Below are 20,778 nucleotides of genomic sequence, written 5' to 3'. Positions count from 1 at the left end.
CCCTGCCTTTATAATAAGAGACGACCCTGTCAAACACAAATAGGCTGATGCACTTCCTATGCAGTCACAATATATATCTGTTGATGTATGAAGGAGTGTAGATTTGCTTTAAAAGCGAGAAGAAAGTCTTAATTTGTCAATGTATAATCGGCAATTTCTTTGTATAATATTGCCCTGAAAATATTAAGTCACACTTATATACATCATATGAATATACACCGACACGTTGAGAATGTATAATATAACAAGAAACATTAAAATGTTTAAAGTTCATGTATTATCATATCCTGTATTGCTGCAAAAATACAAAAAACATTTTGTATCGTTACCTAACGATGGTTTTAACATTTTAAGAGCAAGATCGATTTCTACACAAAGTCCGGGACAAAAACGACAACCGCACAATGTTACAGTAAAAGAAAAGTTTATTTTTTTTCCAAGAGAATAAAAGCATTGCATGTCTCTACACAACAACACTGATGTGTTTAAAATTGTTACACAGATCAGCGATGGAACCAGAACTTCGATTCCACCCAATAACGTTAGACTTGGGAGGTGGGATGACCGCTTGGACTTGGCGGGACAAACCAAACGTGCATGACGGGTAGGTTTTACCGATAGTGGCCTTGTCCGAGGATGATTCACTTAACGACAGTCTAACTGATTGGCGGGGGCTGGGGGGGCGGGGGCAGGGTATTCATTCGAGGTGCTTAAAAAAAAAACAGGGTTCAGGCGTGTGGGTAGGTGGGGGGGGGGGAGGACACGTTTCAGCCTACAAGATGACATTACTGGTTCAGTCAGGATAACATGTATAACCTGACCAGTGTCCTGTAGAGCCCAACAAGACCGGTTCCGTCATTTAAAACAAAAGATTCACTTCCGGCCTTCCGGTGTGCAGGAAGGCCTTTGTATGGCCTCAGAAAAATCCTAATAGAGGCTGCCACTGAAGCCATCTCCTGGACACAAGAGTTTCGAGTTTGGCTCTTTTTCAGAAACAAAAATATAAAAAAAAAAATCAACTACGAGGACATAGAAGAGATTTCAATTTCAGCCGAATTAAGACGAAAGCAAAATGCAGAAAGGTCAAAAGAAAGGGAAGGCCATACACTGTGGCACTGAGCTGTCTTCAGTGTGAATATACATTAAATATAAATAGGGACATTAAACACAGAAGATGATCCTAAATACCGATCTCGTTTACATTCCAAAAAAGCCTGAATCGATACTAGACACATAACCCTGCAGTTTGATCCTGCAGTCTGCAGGAAAACGAACAGTCAACAAGCATACCCCACACTCGCTCGCACACACACACACACACACACACACACACTGACACCCCACACATGCACACGGCCACACGCACACGGGCAGTGGGGGTTTCCCCAATAATATGAAGTCCAGTCAGTTTAGAAAGAGTCGAGTGAAATTAAAAGTGAATACATCCGTAAATTTGGTCTGATCAAGTATAGAGCAGCAGTTTTACTAATTTAGAATCTGTCCCCAGTTCAACAAAATAAATGAGGAAAGCAGTAGTATTTTTTTGGCAACCAAGTAGGTAAACTGAAACTCAACCACATATATGGCATGACATCATCCTGTGGTATGATCTCACGCAGAACCTGGTATGACATCACACAGACTCTGGCATGACATCCTCCCAGAGTCTAGTGTGACATCAACCCAGAGTCTAGTGTGACATCATCCAAACTCTAGTGTGACCTCATCCTGTGCTTTAGTGAGGTAAAGCATCACCGCCGTAGAGTTTGTTCGTTTTTCTTTTTAATAGCCCTGCACAACACATGTCAGTTATGATGTGATGATGAGTCCGTAGGAGCAGAACACAATGTGACCCTTGACCCCAGGACACAGGAACGACAGAGGGAGGGGGGGGGGGGGCAGGGGGGAGTCCTCAAAGAAGTGTGCACAGGAATAGAAGGAGTTTAGAAAAAAAGAAAGAAAGAAAACCCTGGGAGAAAGAGATCCGTCGGAGAAGTTTGCGAATCAGACTTCATACTGTCCACGGCAGGGTCAGGGCGACGTCACATGTTCCTTCAGAGCTAACCAAATTGGAAGAAGAAATTACCAGGACCGGCATCTGTGGAACAAACAGGAGCCATTAGGGCAGGGCAATTTGGCCTGAGCATAAAACCTTCATTTTAAAAACTAATGGACCATCTTCTATTTAAACCTTGATTCTTAACAGTTTTTCTCTTAAACCATTACATATTTTGCAATGTAATATGACACCACATCTGTGATCACCTGCCCCCGGGAATCTTTCTGCTCTTAAAGAATGCCTGTTGAAAATGCTGCTAATGCAGGTGATTTGAGGCTTGAGCTGGCATCTGCATCTCTTGGTGCTACACATGCACCTGCCGCCACAGGTCTGTCGCAGGTGGTGGAATAAGTTGGCTAAGTTGGCCCCATAAACATGGTAATAAGTCTTCTATTCTACACTACATGACCTTTCCACTCTGCTTCGAACACAGGTAAAAGATGCTAACCTCTGTTAGTATACTGTTTGACACCGGAGGCGAGTTGTATGTGGACGTGTGGAGCTCATTCTGAGCAGCGATTTATTGAGGTCCACGTCCGCGTTAGGCTTCTCAGTATAACGCCACAGTGTGTGGCACATTTCATATGCAACGTCGCTAACTGTAAAGCTATTCACACAATGTTACTAAAAAAGTATCCCAAAGTTGCTGTAGGTCGTAACACGCCCTCTACTTTCTAGAACTCTACGCAGAAAAACAATGTTTAAGATAGTGTTCAAATCCCAGCTGAAAGCACGGGATAAACTCTGGGCTAAACAAAGTTTAGCACAACCGCAAAACTGCGATTTATAAAAGATCTATACAAAACAAAGTATAGATGCTATATGCTAAACAAAGTTTAGTCCAGAGTATAGATCAGGGGTGTCAAACGTACGGCCCTGCGGGCCTAATCCGGCACGCAGTGTAATTTAATCCGGCCCACCAGATAATATCTAATGTCTATCAGAACTGGCCCGCCGGCATATCACATTTCAGCGTCTCGGCGCAGTAACCCTGGCGCGTCAACTCCGGCAGCCCGTAATAGCCCCCCCCCCCCCGCGGACCCTGTTATAATGAAATATCCCCAATTAATGTAATGCAATGCAATTGGACCGCCGGTATGTCGCATTCCAGCGTTAACGCACGTCCTGGCGCGGTAACGCTGGCGCGTCAATCCCGCAACCCCCCCCGTCAACAACTCCGTCAGTCCGTAACTCCGTACCCCCCCCCCCCCCCCCCCCCCCCGTCAACAACTCCGTTCAGCCCGTAACTCTGCATTCCAGTGTTAACGCGCGTCATGGTGCGGTAACACTGGCGCGTCTACTCCGGCAGACCGCAATCCCGCAATCCCACAACCCCCCCCCCCCCCCCCCCCATTCCAGTGTTAATGCGCGTACTGGTGTGTTAACACTAGCATCAACTCCGGCAGATCGCAATCACCCCCCCCCCCCCCCCGCCCCGTCAACACCCCTGACATCTCTAACATCATCTCCAACACCCCTGGTATAGATATTTTATAAATCGCGGTTTTGCGGTTCAGCCATTTCACACATAGGAATGTAAATTGAGATATGTTAATAACCAATTAACCTAAGCAATGTGTTAACATTTAATTTGCATAAATGATATATTAGAAGTGCTAAGCTAGGTCTGACAGCTGTACATACTTGGGCTGGACTCAAAGTTGTACCCTCCTCCTCCTCCTCCTTGTCCTTGTCCCCCGAAGAAGGCCCTGAAGATGTTGTTGGCATCAAAATCTGGATAAAGAATGCACAAATGGAAGATTTAATAAATATTCCTTTGAACAATATTTTGGATAAATTTGATAAAATCGATAAAGTCCAAACTATGCCATGAAAGCATGAAATCCTGAACTGATGTTCATGAAATGTTATTTTAGGGATAGCAGAATACATTTAACTTAAAAAATAATAATACTACTAGTTTATTAACAGAATCAAAGTACTCATTGTGTATAAGGGTTGGTGTTGTACCATAAAAGTGGACCTTTTGAGTTATTTTGTGGTTGATTTATACAATGTCTAATGAAGGGCTGAATATGGTTAGACTTAGAATTTGAGTGAGGTACAGGGTAGAAAACAGTCTGGGCCTTGATCAATGTATTTATCTTCATTTCTTTTTAGGAAAAGGCAGTGTTCTAGTAGGTGGGTAGGTGAAAAAACACGCTCTTCCGGTTCATGCACTACTGTCAAATTCCATCACTTCAAAAGACGTCTCTCTAGCAGTCCAATGGGAGAGTATCTTTAGGGCACGACTGCAATTCGATGTCCACCAGATGGCAGGCGAGGCTGCTTTCACAAACCACTCGGTTTCAGTCTCTAGCTAACCTAGCCAACATTTGGATTCTCATTGAAATCATGAAATTGCTATACGTTAGAAAGGTTTATTACAGTGCATTAAAATAAACCAAATAGTAGTTTGTTTAGTTATTGTTTGAAAAAAGGGGGGTGACAATTTTGTGAACCATTATCCCAAGTTAAATTATTTGAAAAATCCCCTGTAGTGGACACTTGGCCTAATGACTAGGTTTGCACAGGTATAAATTGAAAACCCTATGGAACATGGTTGCATTGGGTGTACTCAAAGGATCTCCGTAATGAAATGTAGCACAAATCACTGCAAATGATATCAATAGCTAAATATATATAGCTAAATAAACGATAAGTCATAAATAGTAATTGTAAGCTATCGTCAAAGTAGCCCTGTCCAACCTTTTTTTTGCAAATTCAGGACCTCCGATTCAGGACCATTGAGCATTATTTGACCATTTAAAGACTCAATGTTCAAACATGACTAATTATAACTGGACATACATGTATAAAGGCTATAACATAGTTTCAATAATATATCATAAATGGTTAATTACATCTACATTAGTTGACTTATGTTGAGATTTAGATACATATTGTAGATCTATTTTCAGTATTTATGTTTGATATTTCATCATTCCAGCACCATCTAAAGTATCAAACTACCATCTGTACAACCGGGACTCTGCAACTGCTGCATTCAAATGGGATGACTAGTGGTAAGAGATATCTGACCTCCTCCTCCTCCTCCACAGCCTCCGTCGTCGTCCAGGTCGTGGCCGTTGTCGTAGCGACCCTTTTTCTTGGGGTCTGACAGCACGGTGAAGGCTTCGCCCACCTCCTTGAACTTCTTCTCCTCCTCCTTCTGCACCTCCGTCGTGGCAGCGCTGTGGCGGTCTGCCCGGGCAACGCAACATGTGGGGAACGTTACTCTACGTTGACAAACGACATGCCTCCCAGCCTAACCTTAACCCCTGCAGCTTGAGACACTAGTCGCTCAACCCCTAGCGCTTATAGCTTCATCCTAATAGCTCCAGCCCTAGCCCTCATAGCTCAAACCCCTCATAGCTCAGCCCCACGCTCCCAACTCCTTCATCCAAAACCATAACCCTTGACCCTTAAGCCTAAGCTCAAACCCTAATGTCGCGCTGTATGAGTGTGCGTACCCGGATGGTGCATGAGGGCTCGCTTGCGGTAGGCCTTCTTGATCTCGTCGTCGGTGGCGTTCTTGCCGATGCCGAGCACCTTGTAGTAGTCTTTCCTCTTGCTCTTCTTCAGCTCCAGCTGGGCGGACTTCAGCAGCTGCTTGTGTTCTGCACACACACACACACACACACACACACACACACACACACACACACGAGATTAGAAACTGGGTTCTGTGTGAGTCGATGGACTTCAATCCACTGGACTTAAATTACATTGCAGGTACTCTGTCCTGGAATGGAATGGCACTTGAATGTCCAAGTTTAATGAATGCATGTTTTTAACTAGCCGCATTTCTAGGGGCATGCATGAAACTTGGCCCCTTTGGCAAATGGGAGGTGTTTTAATTATAATCCAGTAGTCACATACTCTTAGAACAGGCTTCTGGATTACGGTAGACATGGCATCTAGCCATGAAGCTAGCAAGTCAGCACTGGCCACACAGTAACACTCAATTGCACCATGGACACCTTACCTTTAGTTTTCTCTGTCTGGTAAACTTTTTCGTAGTCCCGCACCGCGTCATCATACTGTTCAGTGTCTGTGTAGCTGGAAGGAAATCACAAAAGTACAAAAGTCAGCTTTATTTATTTTTTGCCAGCAAGCACAATTTTACGTTGACCACAGCTTTGCAAACACATCGTTTTACACCAATCAAAATCTACCGGTAAAATCAATTTCAAAAATCAAAAAACTAAAGAGCAAAGCACAATGCCATGTCAGGACAGATGCAAAATATGCATTTCTCTATCTTTGCATCCAAATTGAATATCTTTATGCAAACTTCATTTGCATAAACCAGGTGACCCCAATTGGAGCCCCGACACCCAGGTCACACCCAAGACGGTCACCGTCGGCTGGGTAACGTACCACTGGGCTCGTCTTAAGTAGGCCTTGATGTATGTGGGGTCCAGCTTGATGGCGCTGGTACAGTCCTCGATGGCTTGATCCAATTTAGTCAGCTGGTAAGAACAACATGAAATCCGGTTTAAAACAGGCTCTTCTCTTAGGGAGGTGTCCAATACAACCACAGTTTATGTTTAGCGTATGCAAAGTAAGTATATTCACAGTAGACTAGAGTCCAGACACATCAACTGTTCTTTCAAAGCACAATGATTCTGTGCACTACAATGATGGTGTACAGACAGACTCCTCTGAACTAGCTAATTCATTAGAAGAACATGCAAACAGTACTCGCACAATAGTTTATTGAAACAATGTAGTGTTGCTGTTGCATTGCTAGCTCTAGTTTAAGCCTTGTGAACCTCACTATTAAAATAAGGTGAAAACTCAGAGGCACAACCCTACAGACTGAGGAATGAAGCAATCCAATTACTTAGAAATTGGAACCTAGCTAGGAAGTTTAAAAATGGCTCCTACTGGAATGGGATGTTTCTTGGATTGGCTACCATCGGAAACATACAATTGGAAACACTCCTAGCCCAGTTCTGTCCCCTCTAATTTGGAAAACAAACAAACATCTGTCCCTGACCTTAACTCTGTAACCATACCAGCCTCTCTTTACCCTTATCTCCATAGCCTTACTGTAGGGTAGTCCCACTGTACCATTCCTTAACTCAATAACAGGACCTTAACACAATAACCATAACAACCAATAACCATAACTCACTCCACAAGATTCCTGACCTCATATCCCTGGCCCCTTACCTTAACTCTAGGATTACAACTATTAAATGATTCAATCAATAAATGAATCAACTGTTCAAATAATGAATGAAGTACAAATACCAGACGTTTGCTTCCGCATTCTTCAGAAATGCAACAAAAATTGGTTCATGATTCAAGTTAATAACATTTAAAAATATGCAGATTATGAAGCAGAAAGCAGAAAAATGAAGAAAGCAGAAAAATGAAGAAATAACTGCTTTGCCGTTATGTCAAAGGCATCTATGTATTGTGTTGAATAGACACTTAAGTGGGTAGTAGCTAGCCCAGCTAGCACCGACCCGTAACGTCTCGTAATACCACTTTGTACCCCAAGAGGTCACCGTCAGTGCAGCGTCCCGTCGGCCCTCAGTCCCAACATGAGAGGAAGACAGTATTCTAACCTCTTGTACATTGTCGCTAAGAAAATAAATGATAGAAATAGAAGCAAAACAAAAGTTAACATTTGTGTTGCTTTTCACCACTGGAGACAGCTCTTGGTGGGGAAAGGAATTAAACTTGATGTTGAACTTGCAGACTGTTTCTTCTAGACCGGTAAACATTTTCTGATAGTCGATGACTAATTACATTAATTGACAATGGAACACTAAGTGTCAGCCCTATATGACTCCATACCCTAAGCAGCCTGGTCTCCCTTCTCCTACCTTAACTCCTGCGGTTCCTCTGTTGCAGTACAGCTTGGCGTTGGTCTTGATGTTATTGGGGTCTATCGTCAGGGCTTCTGTGTACAGGCGGTAGGCTGCCTCGTAGCTGCAGTCCTTGAAGGCCTGGTTCCCCTCCTCCTTCTTGGCCTTCAGAGCCTTGGCATTCTGGAGGCGCAGGAGAGACCAAGATAAGTCACTCTCCATCTCCAAAGTTCTTTCCACTACAGATCCTTTAGCAGATGACATGTGTCCAACATTGACTTACAAGTGAGGCTGAGAACAATCAAATACAATCAAAGGATCCAATCAAAATTGGAGTTAACAGAAAAAACAAAACTTATATAGTGCTGCACAAACTACCCTAAAAAACAACTGTACAGAGTGCAAAAATACAAGGATAGTAATTGGACTGTTTATGTGGATGCCTACAGGCAGATTCGGCTAGGAGCAAAAACAGAACCGCATCTAGACCTGTAGGATACAGGTCTAGATGCACTCCTATGTAGTGCTATTATAGCCACCTCCATGCGGTTTAACTTTCAATGCATTTCAAGCAAGTAAACACAAATGTCATGCAAGACAAGACAAGCTCTTTATGCAGATTCTAGTGGTACTATTATATAAAAAACACAATCAACATTAAAAAACATACATATTGGGTTGATTAAAGTTATGGAGAGGGTGTTTGACTCCCAACGTGAAAAGGTACCAGATAAGATTCCCAATGTACACATCTTACCTGTACTCCTAACCCCTACCTGCTCCTGTATTTCAAACATCAGTACTCAAATGCAAATTGCTTTGGAGTAAACCATCTGAAAGCTAATTGACTAAATAATAAACAGTAACCAAACATCCGGACAACCAGGGACAACCAGGGACGTACTCTGCAGGCGAGGCGGGCCTTCTCGTGGTCGGGGGCCATGCGCAGGGCCTGGACGAAGAACTGCACGGCTTTGTCGATGCAGTCCTCGTAGTAGAGACACAGGCCGCGCACGTACAGGGCATCAGCGTTGGTCGAGTCCATCCGTAGGATATCGCTGGGGGGCAGAGAGAGAGCGGAGGGAATCTAAAATGAGACCATCTCAGACCTGGGCCTTTGGGGGTTCTCCCTCAGCAATCACGCGTCTTAGCGCAAAAGAGGCGGCTGCGGTTACACCGTGTGCTCAGAGCAGCGGTTTACGTCCCCAAAATGTGCATGAAGAGACCAGTAAAGTTAAAGACAAGTAATGAATATAGTTCAATATTAGAGCAACTGAGGTCATACACAACAAGCACAACAGTCGATCAGATACAAGCAAAGTGTTTCTGTGGTGGGGCTGCGATGATACGTTGATGGATGGAAAATGTATCTTATTTTGATAGTAGCTTAAATCGTTCAAGTCAAATATTAAGTTAATGGATCGTTCTAAAATTAATACTTTTGTTTTTTTCTTGGCTGCTGGTCAGATAAAGCAAGAAAATTCAAGCAGATTCATCACTTTGGAATCAGGTTACGTGTGTTGGGCACCTGCCATTATTGAAGACATTTTATAGAATAAATGATGAATCTGAAATAATGATCACAACGCCGGAGCCTGGAATCTGTAAATACCAAACTGAGTCTAGTCCCAGCGCGACCCGTTAAGCCAGCCGCAGTTACCTGGCAACCGACTGGGCCTCTGGGTAGCGTCCCAGCAGGGCCAGACATTCGGCCTTCAGGATCTTGAAGCGGTGGCACGCGCTGGCCACGCCCAGGGCCCGGTCCATACAGTACACCACCTGGAGGGGGACAAGCGATATAGTCATAAGGATGGACATCAAGGAAGCTCACCACACGGTTGCTGCGTTACGCCCATCCAGCGAATGGATGATGAGTCGATTTCACTGGGAGAACAAGAAAGAACTTACCTTTCTGAAATCCCGCTTTTCAAAGCCATATTCTGCAGCTCGCTCAAACTCCAATATGGATGATGCGTTCTTATGCTGAAATAAATAACAAAAACAAAAATAAGGGTCATTAGTTCAATCAGGCCTTGAAAAAGAATTCCCCATTGAAATAGTAAGCGTCAGACTACTGTTGAATGGCACGAAGTAGAGATGCACCAATGGCATTCAGAGCACAAGAAATTATCTTTGAATAGTTGTATGGGGGGGGAGGGGGTGGATGTATTATCGATAATAGAAATTGCGTGGATCATTTTTTTTTTCTCGTGTATGGATGATGACTGGTCTGTGAATGGTGGTTAGTGAAGAACAGTGAAGTGAGCGTTTGACAGGTGAACTGATACCTCCTGCTGGGCCTGCATGTTTCCAGGCTCCAGCTCCAGAACCTTCTGGAAGCAGCGGCTGGCTGCCATGGCGTTGCCGAGAGACAAGTGGCACTTGCCCTCTCGCAGGTGGCCCTGTTGAGGAGCAAGGATGGGGTGGAGGGTTTAAACTTGGAGAGAGGCTTGGGCTGGTGCCCAGATATTATGCAGTGCCACGCATCATTTGGGATGGAGCACTTGGGAGTGTACTAGGGGTCTGCTACTTGGTGCACTTGTATCAGGCTTAGTACATGGTCAACAAGTCTCAGGCAATGTTTAAGCAGTTTCTCAAAGTTTATATACATACCCGCCCTCAGCAGAAAATGAGAAATCGAGTCTGATTGTATACTCAAAGAAGTCCTTGAAATTTGCTTGACATTTCGTAAAAAAATATTCAAAAGGCTACATAAATCAGGCATTTAAATGATTACAAGGGTGAAATAAAGCTGTAATAATTTTGAGATGGGTGCTCAAATCAAGAGTTTAAGAAGTACTGCAAAATTCCTGCATGCATCTACCTCTTTTTTTTTAGTAAAGATGAGTTAGAAAAAATGTTTTAAAACCACAGCGCATTTAGAGCATTCACTACAATACAACGCACTAATGAGACCAAGCTAGTTTTTAAACACTTTCAACTGGCCTAGTTTTCTGTCTGAGAAATAGTACAAATCAGTAATTAACGGACTCTCAAACATTCATCCATTGTTCATAAAACAGTATTGAGGATGTAGGATTTTCCTTTCCTGTCATTCAAAATAGAGTGTTTCTCTCTGCATGCTCCTGCATAGCGCTGGAGTTTTGTGATATTTTTTGTGATAATCTAAAGCACTCCTATACGTTAGTATATAAACATTTTATCAAGGTCCAAAGCCGACAATTACACTGAAGGGCTGTCCGAACAGAGTGTGTATTTGACCAGTTTATGGAGCCAAAAGCAGCCAACAGCAGCAATTAGGTGATACATTTTTTTTTTTCCTTTTGAAGTGCAACGAAGATAAAACGTGTTTTAACCATTCAACTTTGAAATATTAGTCACTTAAATATAACAAAATTTTCCATGTCGATGGGCGATAGATTACTTTGGCGAATCGCAGCAGCCATAGTTCATATGCATGCTGTCCAGTATTTAAAACACACCTTCATGAAACATTCATCCAGCCGCACAGCCTGCTGAGAGTCTTCAAGAGCCTCTCGGAAGCGACACAGCATCATTAGCGTGGCTGCCCTGTTGCCGTAGTAACTGGCATTTTTGGGGCAGGCATCTTGACAATAAAAAGAAAAAAGGTGGGTCAAACAAAGAAGCAACAATGGTAGTCATCATCTTAGGCAGGGTGTAGAGGCACCTGGTCTAAATAAAGATTGACCCATTACATCATAAACTCAAATTGTATTATCCACTAGGGGAAATTTGGTTACAGCCAGCACAACATTTAATCCCTCATAAATACGACATGAAAGACAACATACTAGACAGGAAACAGATACAAAAAAAACAGTAAAGTGACAATACAGTATTATATTATTATGTATTATTATGTATTATCATGTGTAGACAAAGACAAGCAAATGGCTGATTGCAGAAAGGGTTTAGTGCAACCATGGGTGCAAATTCAGCCTTCTAATTGCAGTGCAAACTGACTTATTTTAGACCTCCGAGTTGGAACTCAATCATCTACCTGAAAGTGGAGGCTCAAACTCTCTGTGGGGGCTGGTCAGACCAATATAGCATGGGCCTTCCTTATGACCCGCCACTCATAAAGGTCAGAGAGCTGTGCTGGTTCACGTAAACACGTTGTTGTACCTACTAAGAAATGGCATCTGCATGAGCGTGAAGGCACAACCTGTTCATCAAACAGTACCCAAATATATATATTTTTTAACAGATTAATCAAGATGGGTGCCGATTTCCAAAAATCAATAATAATGTCCTTTTTTTTTTTTTAAACACATTCAGTTCAAGGTAAAACACCATGACACAGTCATCAACGACCAGTCCATGATCAAGTTCGCCCCCCACTTTGGCAGGCTAACATGACCAAGTCATCTGCAAACATTATGATGCGTCTATTCTTAAACCAGCTCTGGCAGATATTTGTGTAAAGCATATAAAGAAGGGGAGAGCACACATCATTGGGGTGAACCAGAGGATGAGCAGAGCTTTTTTGAGAGGACACCATTAATGCTCAAACACTGGTAAAAATGCAGAAGAAAAATCAAAGAACAGCAGTCTGGCGTGAGTCATGGGGCCCTCAAAATGATGATAGAGCCTGCTGCTGAACGGCTTGCTTCATCACCTTCTCAAAGACCTTCATAACTAAAGATCCAAGTGCTACAGGGTCTAAAATCATTCACAAGTGTTTCCAGCTTACTGGTATCTTTTGTAGCCCAATATAATCCATTCACATGATGTAGAAAATATTGAAGTGCTACTCAGCAAAGTGTGTTAAGCAACTTGCCACAAATCTCACCAGGGTCCAGGCGTTTTCTGGTATGCGTGTGCCCGTAGAACATCACAACAGTGTCAACATCTTTAGTAATATTTAGACTCTACTTGGTCCTGCTTCTCCTAAAAACATGTTTATCATACCTCAAGTAGAACTCATTAAAACCGGTCCAGGCAGCTCTTTGTTTATCACTTCTAAATTCTGTCTCCTTGGTGATAAAAGCAGCTTTCGTTTGACTAACAAAACTATTTATTTTCACTTTCATTTTCTTTGTGAACCTTTAGAACCTTTACAAAACACAATGTTATGTAAAGGCAACGTCGGTCTTTTAAATCGTCTGAGGAGCCCCTGAACACTGACCAGTCTGTGCACTCGAAGCTGCACTGAAGAGCCAGGGAACTGTCCTCACCACCTGCTCCCACCGTAACACAGGCTTATACGGTGCTAGGAGGTGGACTACATTATGATCTGATGATCCGAGCGGGCGTCCACCTTAATAGGACTGTAGCACAAGTCTTAACTTTTACTATGACGCGTGGTGCATGAGACGTCCAAACCTCCCAATATAAAGTTGTGGGAATCCGGTAATATAGATTGCAGTCATCTCACTTTGAATATTAGCTGCTGATTATTATCAGCTGGTTTGGCGTTCAATTAAGGATGTATGCAAACCACAACTACGAACATTTCCGGGAATTTCCTCAGGAAGTAGAATCGCCTTTGTGACACAGAGCAGCTCTATGTCTGCTAGACAACCGTTGTGTTAAGGTAACATTACTGCACCATCTGCGGTTTATATACAAGCAAATGCAACCTGTGTCTTCCCTGTTACCTCACAGTCACAACAGAATAGGACAGGAGTCCCATGGAAGAATCCAACGCCATATCTTTCAGCCACGTTCCAGTCAATGCCCTGATACAGGCTTTTCTGAAATTTGCGTAGACAAGTGACATTGGCTTGCAGCTCATCTGTATTATTCCTTAAAGACTGCAAAATTACCAGGATGCTAGATGCAGTGGGATGTGATAATTCTGTGATTGTTGTCTGATCTGTCTGCGAACACCACCCCATCTTTCTTGTTTCCTGAAATTCACTTTCCCAGGGATATACGCTTCGTTTTTAGACATCCGGTCATGGGGCTCTGCATCTAGGGTAGATTTGCCAAATCCCATGTGTACTGAATACTCATTGTTTGGCAATGGTGAAGGCCAGAGGCAATCTTCAGCATAAAAAAATTGCAAAAAACTAAAAAAGGTTCTCTGCTAATCAGTGATTTTAAAATATAAATGATTGGAACAATGACAGCTAAAAGTTAGGAGTAAAACCCTCAATGAAAAACACAATAAAACACAGAATGCTCAGACACTCAACAACTGAGAAGCGCACACCTTATGAATTCTGAACCATGACTCAAGCTGTACGCCTGCTGCACAGTCGCACCATAGAGTGCCAGTGGACAACCGACCTGAACATTGTCTGGCATGAGTTAACATCAGTACTACCGTACCAGTCTACCCATCACCAGTACCACCGGTTTTAGCCCCAGTTAAAATATCCCGAGTTGCAGTTGTTCCTGTCCCTTTTTAACAGCACGGATTTACTTGACGGTACATTGTGTGTTTTGTATTGCAGTGCGACAACATTTGACTCCCCAGCATAAGAGGCTCCTTACTCCCCTGGCTTCCCCCACATGCAGGTCATGGCATTGATGAGTACAAGGTGATGGTCTCACCGATTGCCTTGGAATAACAGCTGAACGCCTCAGAGTAAGATTTATTGATGTAGAATGCATTCCCCTCCTCTTTGAAGACCTCGGCTTCGCTGTGAAGTAAAGAAGGCAGGATTATAATTTTTGTTTGCATAGAAATCAACTCTCAAACAATACAATAATGATGATGAAATCCATTATTATCAACACATATTAAAGAACTGGTAACAGTAGATTGTCAGAACAAAGTATGCCTGTGTCTTCGAAGGCTCAATAGTCCACAATGGACATACCGGTACACCAAACAATGCGTCAGGAATAAAACATTCAAGTTTTACATCTGTACGGACCCTAATGTGGCAAGAATGTACTTTCTCAATGTTGGGAATGGAAAAATATCCTTTAAACAATAAAGTGTACATAGTTCTACATAAGACATTGACATCATCATGTGCATGTATATTGTAGTGAGCCGGGTGAACACATTATTGAACTATAATCATAAAACGTACTCAACGCTTATCATTAACCTCACTAGTGACGCTGAAAAGAGGTTCCAAAAACACCTTTGTTTGATTAAACACATAACATGTTAAAGAGATGACAGTTTATTTAAATGTAAACGAGTAAAAAGTTTGTCACCGTTTCGCCATTGTATTTAGATAGCTTTCAGGGGTTGGGGTAAAAAAAAAAAAAGGTAATACCATTGCATGGAAAGTTCTGGAAGATTGAACCTAGATCTAGATAGTGGCCATACTTCCCCCGCGTTCTGTCAAAGTGCTGAACACCTCGATGTACCAGAATGTAATGTACACAAAAATCAAAATACACCCATGATGTTAGCCCACGACAACTAAAGCACAGTACAGGTGTTTTGTTTTGGAGCAGTGAAGTATGTGAAGTGGATGCCATCGTGCCGCATTTCCATAAATACAATATGTAAAAAAAGACGGCGAATGACGGGTGTCACAACAGGCAGTAATAGGCATAGGCATTTAACAAATATTTATGTGATGGGAGTTAAATACCACAAAAAAATGTATAAGGAACCCCATAGGAGTACCCACAATGTGCGTAGCATCCACAGCAGCAGTCACGTAGATAATATGGCTAATCTACACAATACGAGGGGTTTTTAGATTTAGCCAACAATGAACCAACGTCCTCTCGTCATTAAGCAACGAACATCCTGTACACAAATCAACCCTAACACGAGCCTCAACCCGGCCTTATTGTAGCTGCACCGCGTTGTGTCTTGCTATCTTTTATAGCTATCTGGTTAGCTTAGCACTGCCATTGGCCTCAGCGTTAGCATTAGCATTAGCTTAAGGCCCGGCAAGGAACTGAACTGGGTCAGGGGTCCCCGTCGCCGGTTAACACCGCAGGGCAATATCTGGTGAAAACCAAAACCGGTGGAAGTTGTGTTTCTAAACCGGATCAATAGATGATACATAGACGAGTATCTGTACCGTTCCAGGTCCATTAGGTTGAAGATCTGGGACCCCGATTCGGGTTCCATCGGCATGTCGATGTCAACAGCTGCCATCTTGCCGAGAGGAGCCGAGAGAATCCGAGTGACGCTGTTTCCGAGAGACCATGATGATCCGGTTCCTCTCTGATGTTGACGGTTCGTTTTTATTTCTATTTTATTTGTGTATTTTATGTGACATAAAAAATCTTGATGGTGCCGATTTTCCCTAATCTACACTTACTCTCTACACGCTACCATTTTGAAGGGCTTTATATTCACGTGAGATACATATCTTCAATATACATAATACTTTGTAGGCCTACTATACCAGACCTTTTAATAAAAAATAAAAATATAGCCGAATATAGATCACAATAATATTTCAGAAAAAAAGTTAATATTGTTGTTACCCTTTATCTTGGATAGTTATTATTTTAATCAGTAGATGGCAGTCAAATGCTTTCTCACGACCTTTTACTTTCTATTTACTTTCTAAAGCGAGGCTAACTGAGGTCAGTTAGGCCTGGCCTCAAATGTATTGAACTTTCGCAATAGGATTTTGTATTGACAATGTTTTGTGAAGTTTTGCCTTATTTAAATTTCACCAAGACTCAGTGATATTTTCTGATTTAATGGGCATTTCATTTCCATTTTAGATTCAGGAAAATAAACTGCATAAAAAAATAAGCGTGAATAAACAGTTTGAAATCGTTCTTTCTCATGTGTTTTTAGGGGTTGGCCCCTTGGCCCAATTTATTTCATAAGAATCATACACTGTTATAAGAAAAAAAAGTATAATTTATAGGGTAATATACAACAATTTATAGACATTTTTCTCTTGAATGAATAATAATTTACATTATTGCAATGAATGGATATACAATAAATTATGCAATGCATGGGTTTATAGTTAACACTTCATACGACTTCAAAAGACATATTGCTTGAGATGGTTTGGCACAATCCGGTGGAAGAGAGATGTGTTTCTTTACATAATGAGTATTGATTTAAAGCTACACTGGGTGTTAGAGAAAGTCATTAATTCATATATATATATATATCACATTGTCATTAAGCCTTAGAGCACTACCTAGTGTAGCCAGCCTCGTCACTAGGGATTTAGGGCACCACAAAAAGATCTTGCATTATGCAAAAATGAAAAGGTTAATGAGGTCAAAGAATGTCTAATATGAAGAGAACTGGCACTCTCTGGTAACTTCCAGTTTCTGAACTGGTTGTGGTAACACATCTCTGTCCATGCGAGGGCGCTCACCAGTGAGTGCAGAATGAATGGGAGTCGACGGGGTTTCACCCTCAAATTCCACTTTTCTCAGGGTGTAATTTTTTGTCAAGTAATTTGAAAGTCACATTCAAAGGGGGAGGGGGCTAAGATAATACACTCAGCTGAATATAGATGTTTTTTAAGTTCACTTATCTGTCCTAAAAATCTGTTCAAAAAGATGATGACGTCACTGCCAGAGGTCCTGCTTACGGCAAGTTCTGAGTCACTTTGGCACTTCCGCATATATAATATATACATTATATATATATATACATATAATATATAACAATTAACTTTGACGTAAAGTCCTCCTTAAGATAATGTTTCTGATTCTGCTTCAACTTCAGATGCCATCAAGAGGGGTCTCTGGTCGTAATCAGTCGCAAGTCCGTCCCTGACCAATCAGCATTCATTAGCAGAGCGTGTATGGCCAACAACGGCCCAAACTGTAAGGAAACGAAAGGACATAAGTACTCTCGAAAGGACATAAGTACTTTTGAACTATAATCTATATTGAACTTGCGTAATCTACAATAAAATCTGTGATATTTCAACGACAAGCAGGTGAAAGAGATACATTTAGCCGTCTAGCCCCATAGACCTCCGTTCAATCTGCACTGATGCGATCACCCCCAGTGGAATTATAATGGAACTGAAACTAAGTTTGATACAATGGGGCTCAACAGAGAGTGCCAACGCTCTCCGTAGACGGGCTCTGATGAGATTTTAGGACGTTTTTCATCTTCTGGGAGCAGCTCTTCTTTACCGCTAAACACTGCCACCATCAGTTAAGAGAAAGACACGCATGTTATTTATTGTTTGGGGAACTACTTCAACGAAACTACTTCTGACACTTTTTTGGATGCCATATATTCTAAACAAGCTCTTAAATGGTGGTGGCGATGTTTGGTCAAAGAGGTGCCCGCAGAAGATCTGACGCCCCTCAACCTCATTAAAATGATAAAACCCTTTAAATGAAAATTAGATTGTATAATATAGTGGATAGAACCTCCTTAGATGACAGACTGGTCTAAGGAGAAAACCATCATGCTTTCAAGTTCATCATAAGCCACTGGATTCAGCACACTAAATTAAAACGGGATGAAAAGTTGAGACTTTGCTTAAGTTGCATACTGGTACTCACCGAATGTATGCAATGTAAAATACTATCAATTATATATATAGAGCTAGGCATGCCTTGTGTCTAATCATAAAAACGGCATCGGCCAGTAAAGTATCTGTAGGGAGAAAAACTAAATAGAAAAGATTTGTGTTACCGAGAATGCTGCTGAGCAGATATAATTTTGCATTCTCACCAGTGATTACCAATTTGGCATTAAAAGCAAACATGGCAAATATGTGTATATTCTTCCTCAAGGAAATATAAGCAAAATACAGCAGCCTCAACGGATCTATCTATCTAACCCTAAACCTAACACTTCTATTGAGGCCTCCTTTGCCTGAATGCCGCATTTAATCGTGAGAGTTAATCATGAAGAGGATTCACTAAAATCTAAAAGTATACCATCCGGCGATTTGTGTTCAGGTTTGCACTGCAAACAATGCAGACTACACGGGGACCACTGTGGCTGCTCCTCTTTGTGTTAGCAACGGGGTCAGGCAGGGTGGAGTGTTATCACCTGTTTTATTCAACCTGTACATGAGTGACCTATGAGTACAGTTGAAAGGCTGTAACACTGGCTGTATGGTTGGTAATACAGTAACCATTAATGCATGCAGATTACCTGGTGATATTAAGGGGGCTGGCCAGCCACGCTTACTGCAAATATGCTGCCAGTATGGGGTTGACGATGGTATAAAATATTGTGCATATATGCATAACTCAAAATATAATGCAATAAAAAGCAACAATATGATTGTTGAATCCAAAAGACGCCAGGAAATTAAATATCCTTATTCTTGTGTGGTAATGCACTCAACGAATGTGAAGAAGTAAAAGGCCTGCCACTGTATCACCAATGACCTCACTGACGATTATATACACAGTCCAATTTGTCGATTTGAAAGTTTATGTGTTCTGCTAATGTGAAGTGTTCATAGTTTAAAGCCTTCTACACATCACTGTAAACTGCTCACTTGTGGGGCAGCTGCAGGAAAATCAGCAAGCAAAGACACAGGATGGCTCGGCATATAACAATGGCGACGTAATGCAGTTGCAGTTGCTGCGTCAAGCCATAACAGTGCTGGCCATATGTTTGTCTTTGTTAGTGTACCAACTTGCCAAGACAGGTAATAAGAAATTGAATGCATAAATGTATTTGTCGCCTGATTGTGTCTGGGAATTCTGCTGTTGTAGTAGTTCTAACAAACCTGGTGGCTAGAATCACATCACAGGCACTGGCTTTGCTCTGCTTTATGTGGCTTTTTCAGATGGGATAAGAGTACATTTATTTTGAATATTTGTCTGTGGCTGCCAACTATGGCTCCACTGGGTCAGCAATAAAGTTATTAGTGAATTTAATAAGTTGTGTATTAGCAACAAACAAGGGTAAAATATTTCGATTTGATCTGTCCATCAATCTTTTTTTAACCTCATATATATAATACATAAATTAGGTTAAAAAAACACAGCTGTACCATTTTATAATAAGTCAAAGAAACACACACTCTCTTGGCCAGAGTGGATCCCTACAACACAGCCCAAAAGTTCCAGGTTCCCTCCCCAATGTTGACCAGTAGTCTGCAGACTACCAGTAGGCCTCCGTGGTCAAGATGCCCTTACCCTCACCTGCTCCTTAAGGACATGCAGCTTAATGCATTGCAAATCCAAAACCTGGGATTAAAGTGTGTGCTTGAAGTCTGTACTTGGCATTACGTTGAAGGGTTATGATGGATTGCCACCATGTTCCCCAGAGAGACTTACAGGGAGAGAGAGACACACACAAAAAAAAAATGTCTTGTAGGCAGATTCAATCTTCAATCAGTCTTCCAAAGGTTATGTATCATCTTAAGGATTTTTTTTTTCCAGAAATGAGTTGTGCAATGTAAACAAAACTGAAGAACACAAAATGAAAAGATTGTACTTTGTTCCCTTGGAGCACACTTGAGAAATCTTCATCATAAGGATATAAATGGCAACGTTGACGTGTATAATGAATATCACAGACAATCTATATTTAAACTAGCAAGGTCTTATTAACAAACATAAATCTGTCTTGTCACCATGGCTTTGAGAGGAACTCCAGGAACAGCTGATCAGAGCAGGGGGTCTTCGATGTACGGCCGGGACGTCACGGTCACTCAGCGTCTCACATCTAAATCCCATAGCTCAAGGAGTTTGCATACTTTAGTCATGACGTGAAACCTGCCAAACGGGACGTCAATCAACTGTCGTCAGGGCTATGCCAACCCAGTTATTTTACGCTGGCTTGGTTAGCCACTGGCTATACTGTAATGCTAGCCCAGCGTGGACTAGGCTAGTTAGAGCTTGATAAGCCAATGGCTACTTGTTATGCTAGCCTTGGCTAGGCTAGGTATAGCTTGATAGCCACCTGCTAGTATTTTATGCTAGCCTAGGCTAGGTATAGCTTGACCTAGCTGGAACTGTTGTGCTAGCAGAGTCATGGGTAAGCGTCGCTTGATTATCTCCAGGCTTGTAGTTCTAGTATGGTAGCCTGTCCATGACTAGGCTGGGTATAGTTTAAAGTTAGCAGGTTGTGGC

The 20,778-nt window shown here is 42.0% G+C and overlaps 1 protein-coding gene across 1 annotated transcript; it reads right to left on the bottom strand.

Moving 5' to 3' along the window:
• Positions 1 to 407: 407 nt before the first annotated feature.
• On the bottom strand, positions 408 to 15,902 carry LOC311366580 (dnaJ homolog subfamily C member 7-like). The gene is made up of 14 exons (XM_084485362.1): positions 15,813 to 15,902; positions 14,368 to 14,456; positions 11,328 to 11,452; positions 10,173 to 10,286; positions 9,793 to 9,867; positions 9,545 to 9,663; positions 8,789 to 8,942; positions 7,903 to 8,067; positions 6,443 to 6,534; positions 6,048 to 6,121; positions 5,533 to 5,679; positions 5,102 to 5,263; positions 3,704 to 3,793; positions 408 to 2,098 (listed from the first exon to the last, which is right to left on the bottom strand). The coding sequence occupies exons 1-14, from the start codon at positions 15,887 to 15,889 to the stop codon at positions 2,061 to 2,063; spliced, it is 1,521 nt and encodes a 506-aa protein (XP_084341488.1). The 5' UTR covers positions 15,890 to 15,902; the 3' UTR covers positions 408 to 2,060.
• Between the last annotated feature and the right edge of the window lie 4,876 nt (positions 15,903 to 20,778).

Source organism: Micromesistius poutassou (genome assembly GCF_964030765.1).
Source record: "Micromesistius poutassou genome assembly, chromosome: 21".
Lineage (NCBI taxonomy): Eukaryota > Metazoa > Chordata > Actinopteri > Gadiformes > Gadidae > Micromesistius > Micromesistius poutassou.
This window is presented reverse-complemented; position numbering and strand designations above follow the sequence as displayed.

What these genes read in the sequence shown, in the direction of transcription:
- LOC311366580 (XM_084485362.1), bottom strand. Translation starts at nt 15,889, where the DNA reads ATGGCAGCTGTTGACATCGACATGCCGATGGAACCCGAATCGGGGTCC. An exon ending in ACATGCAGGCCCAGCAGGAG is followed by an intron (nt 9,868 to 10,172) that starts GTATCAGTTCAC and finishes TATTTATTTCAG; the next exon opens with CATAAGAACGCATCATCCAT. An exon ending in AAAAGCGGGATTTCAGAAAG is followed by an intron (nt 9,664 to 9,792) that starts GTAAGTTCTTTC and finishes GTCCCCCTCCAG; the next exon opens with GTGGTGTACTGTATGGACCG.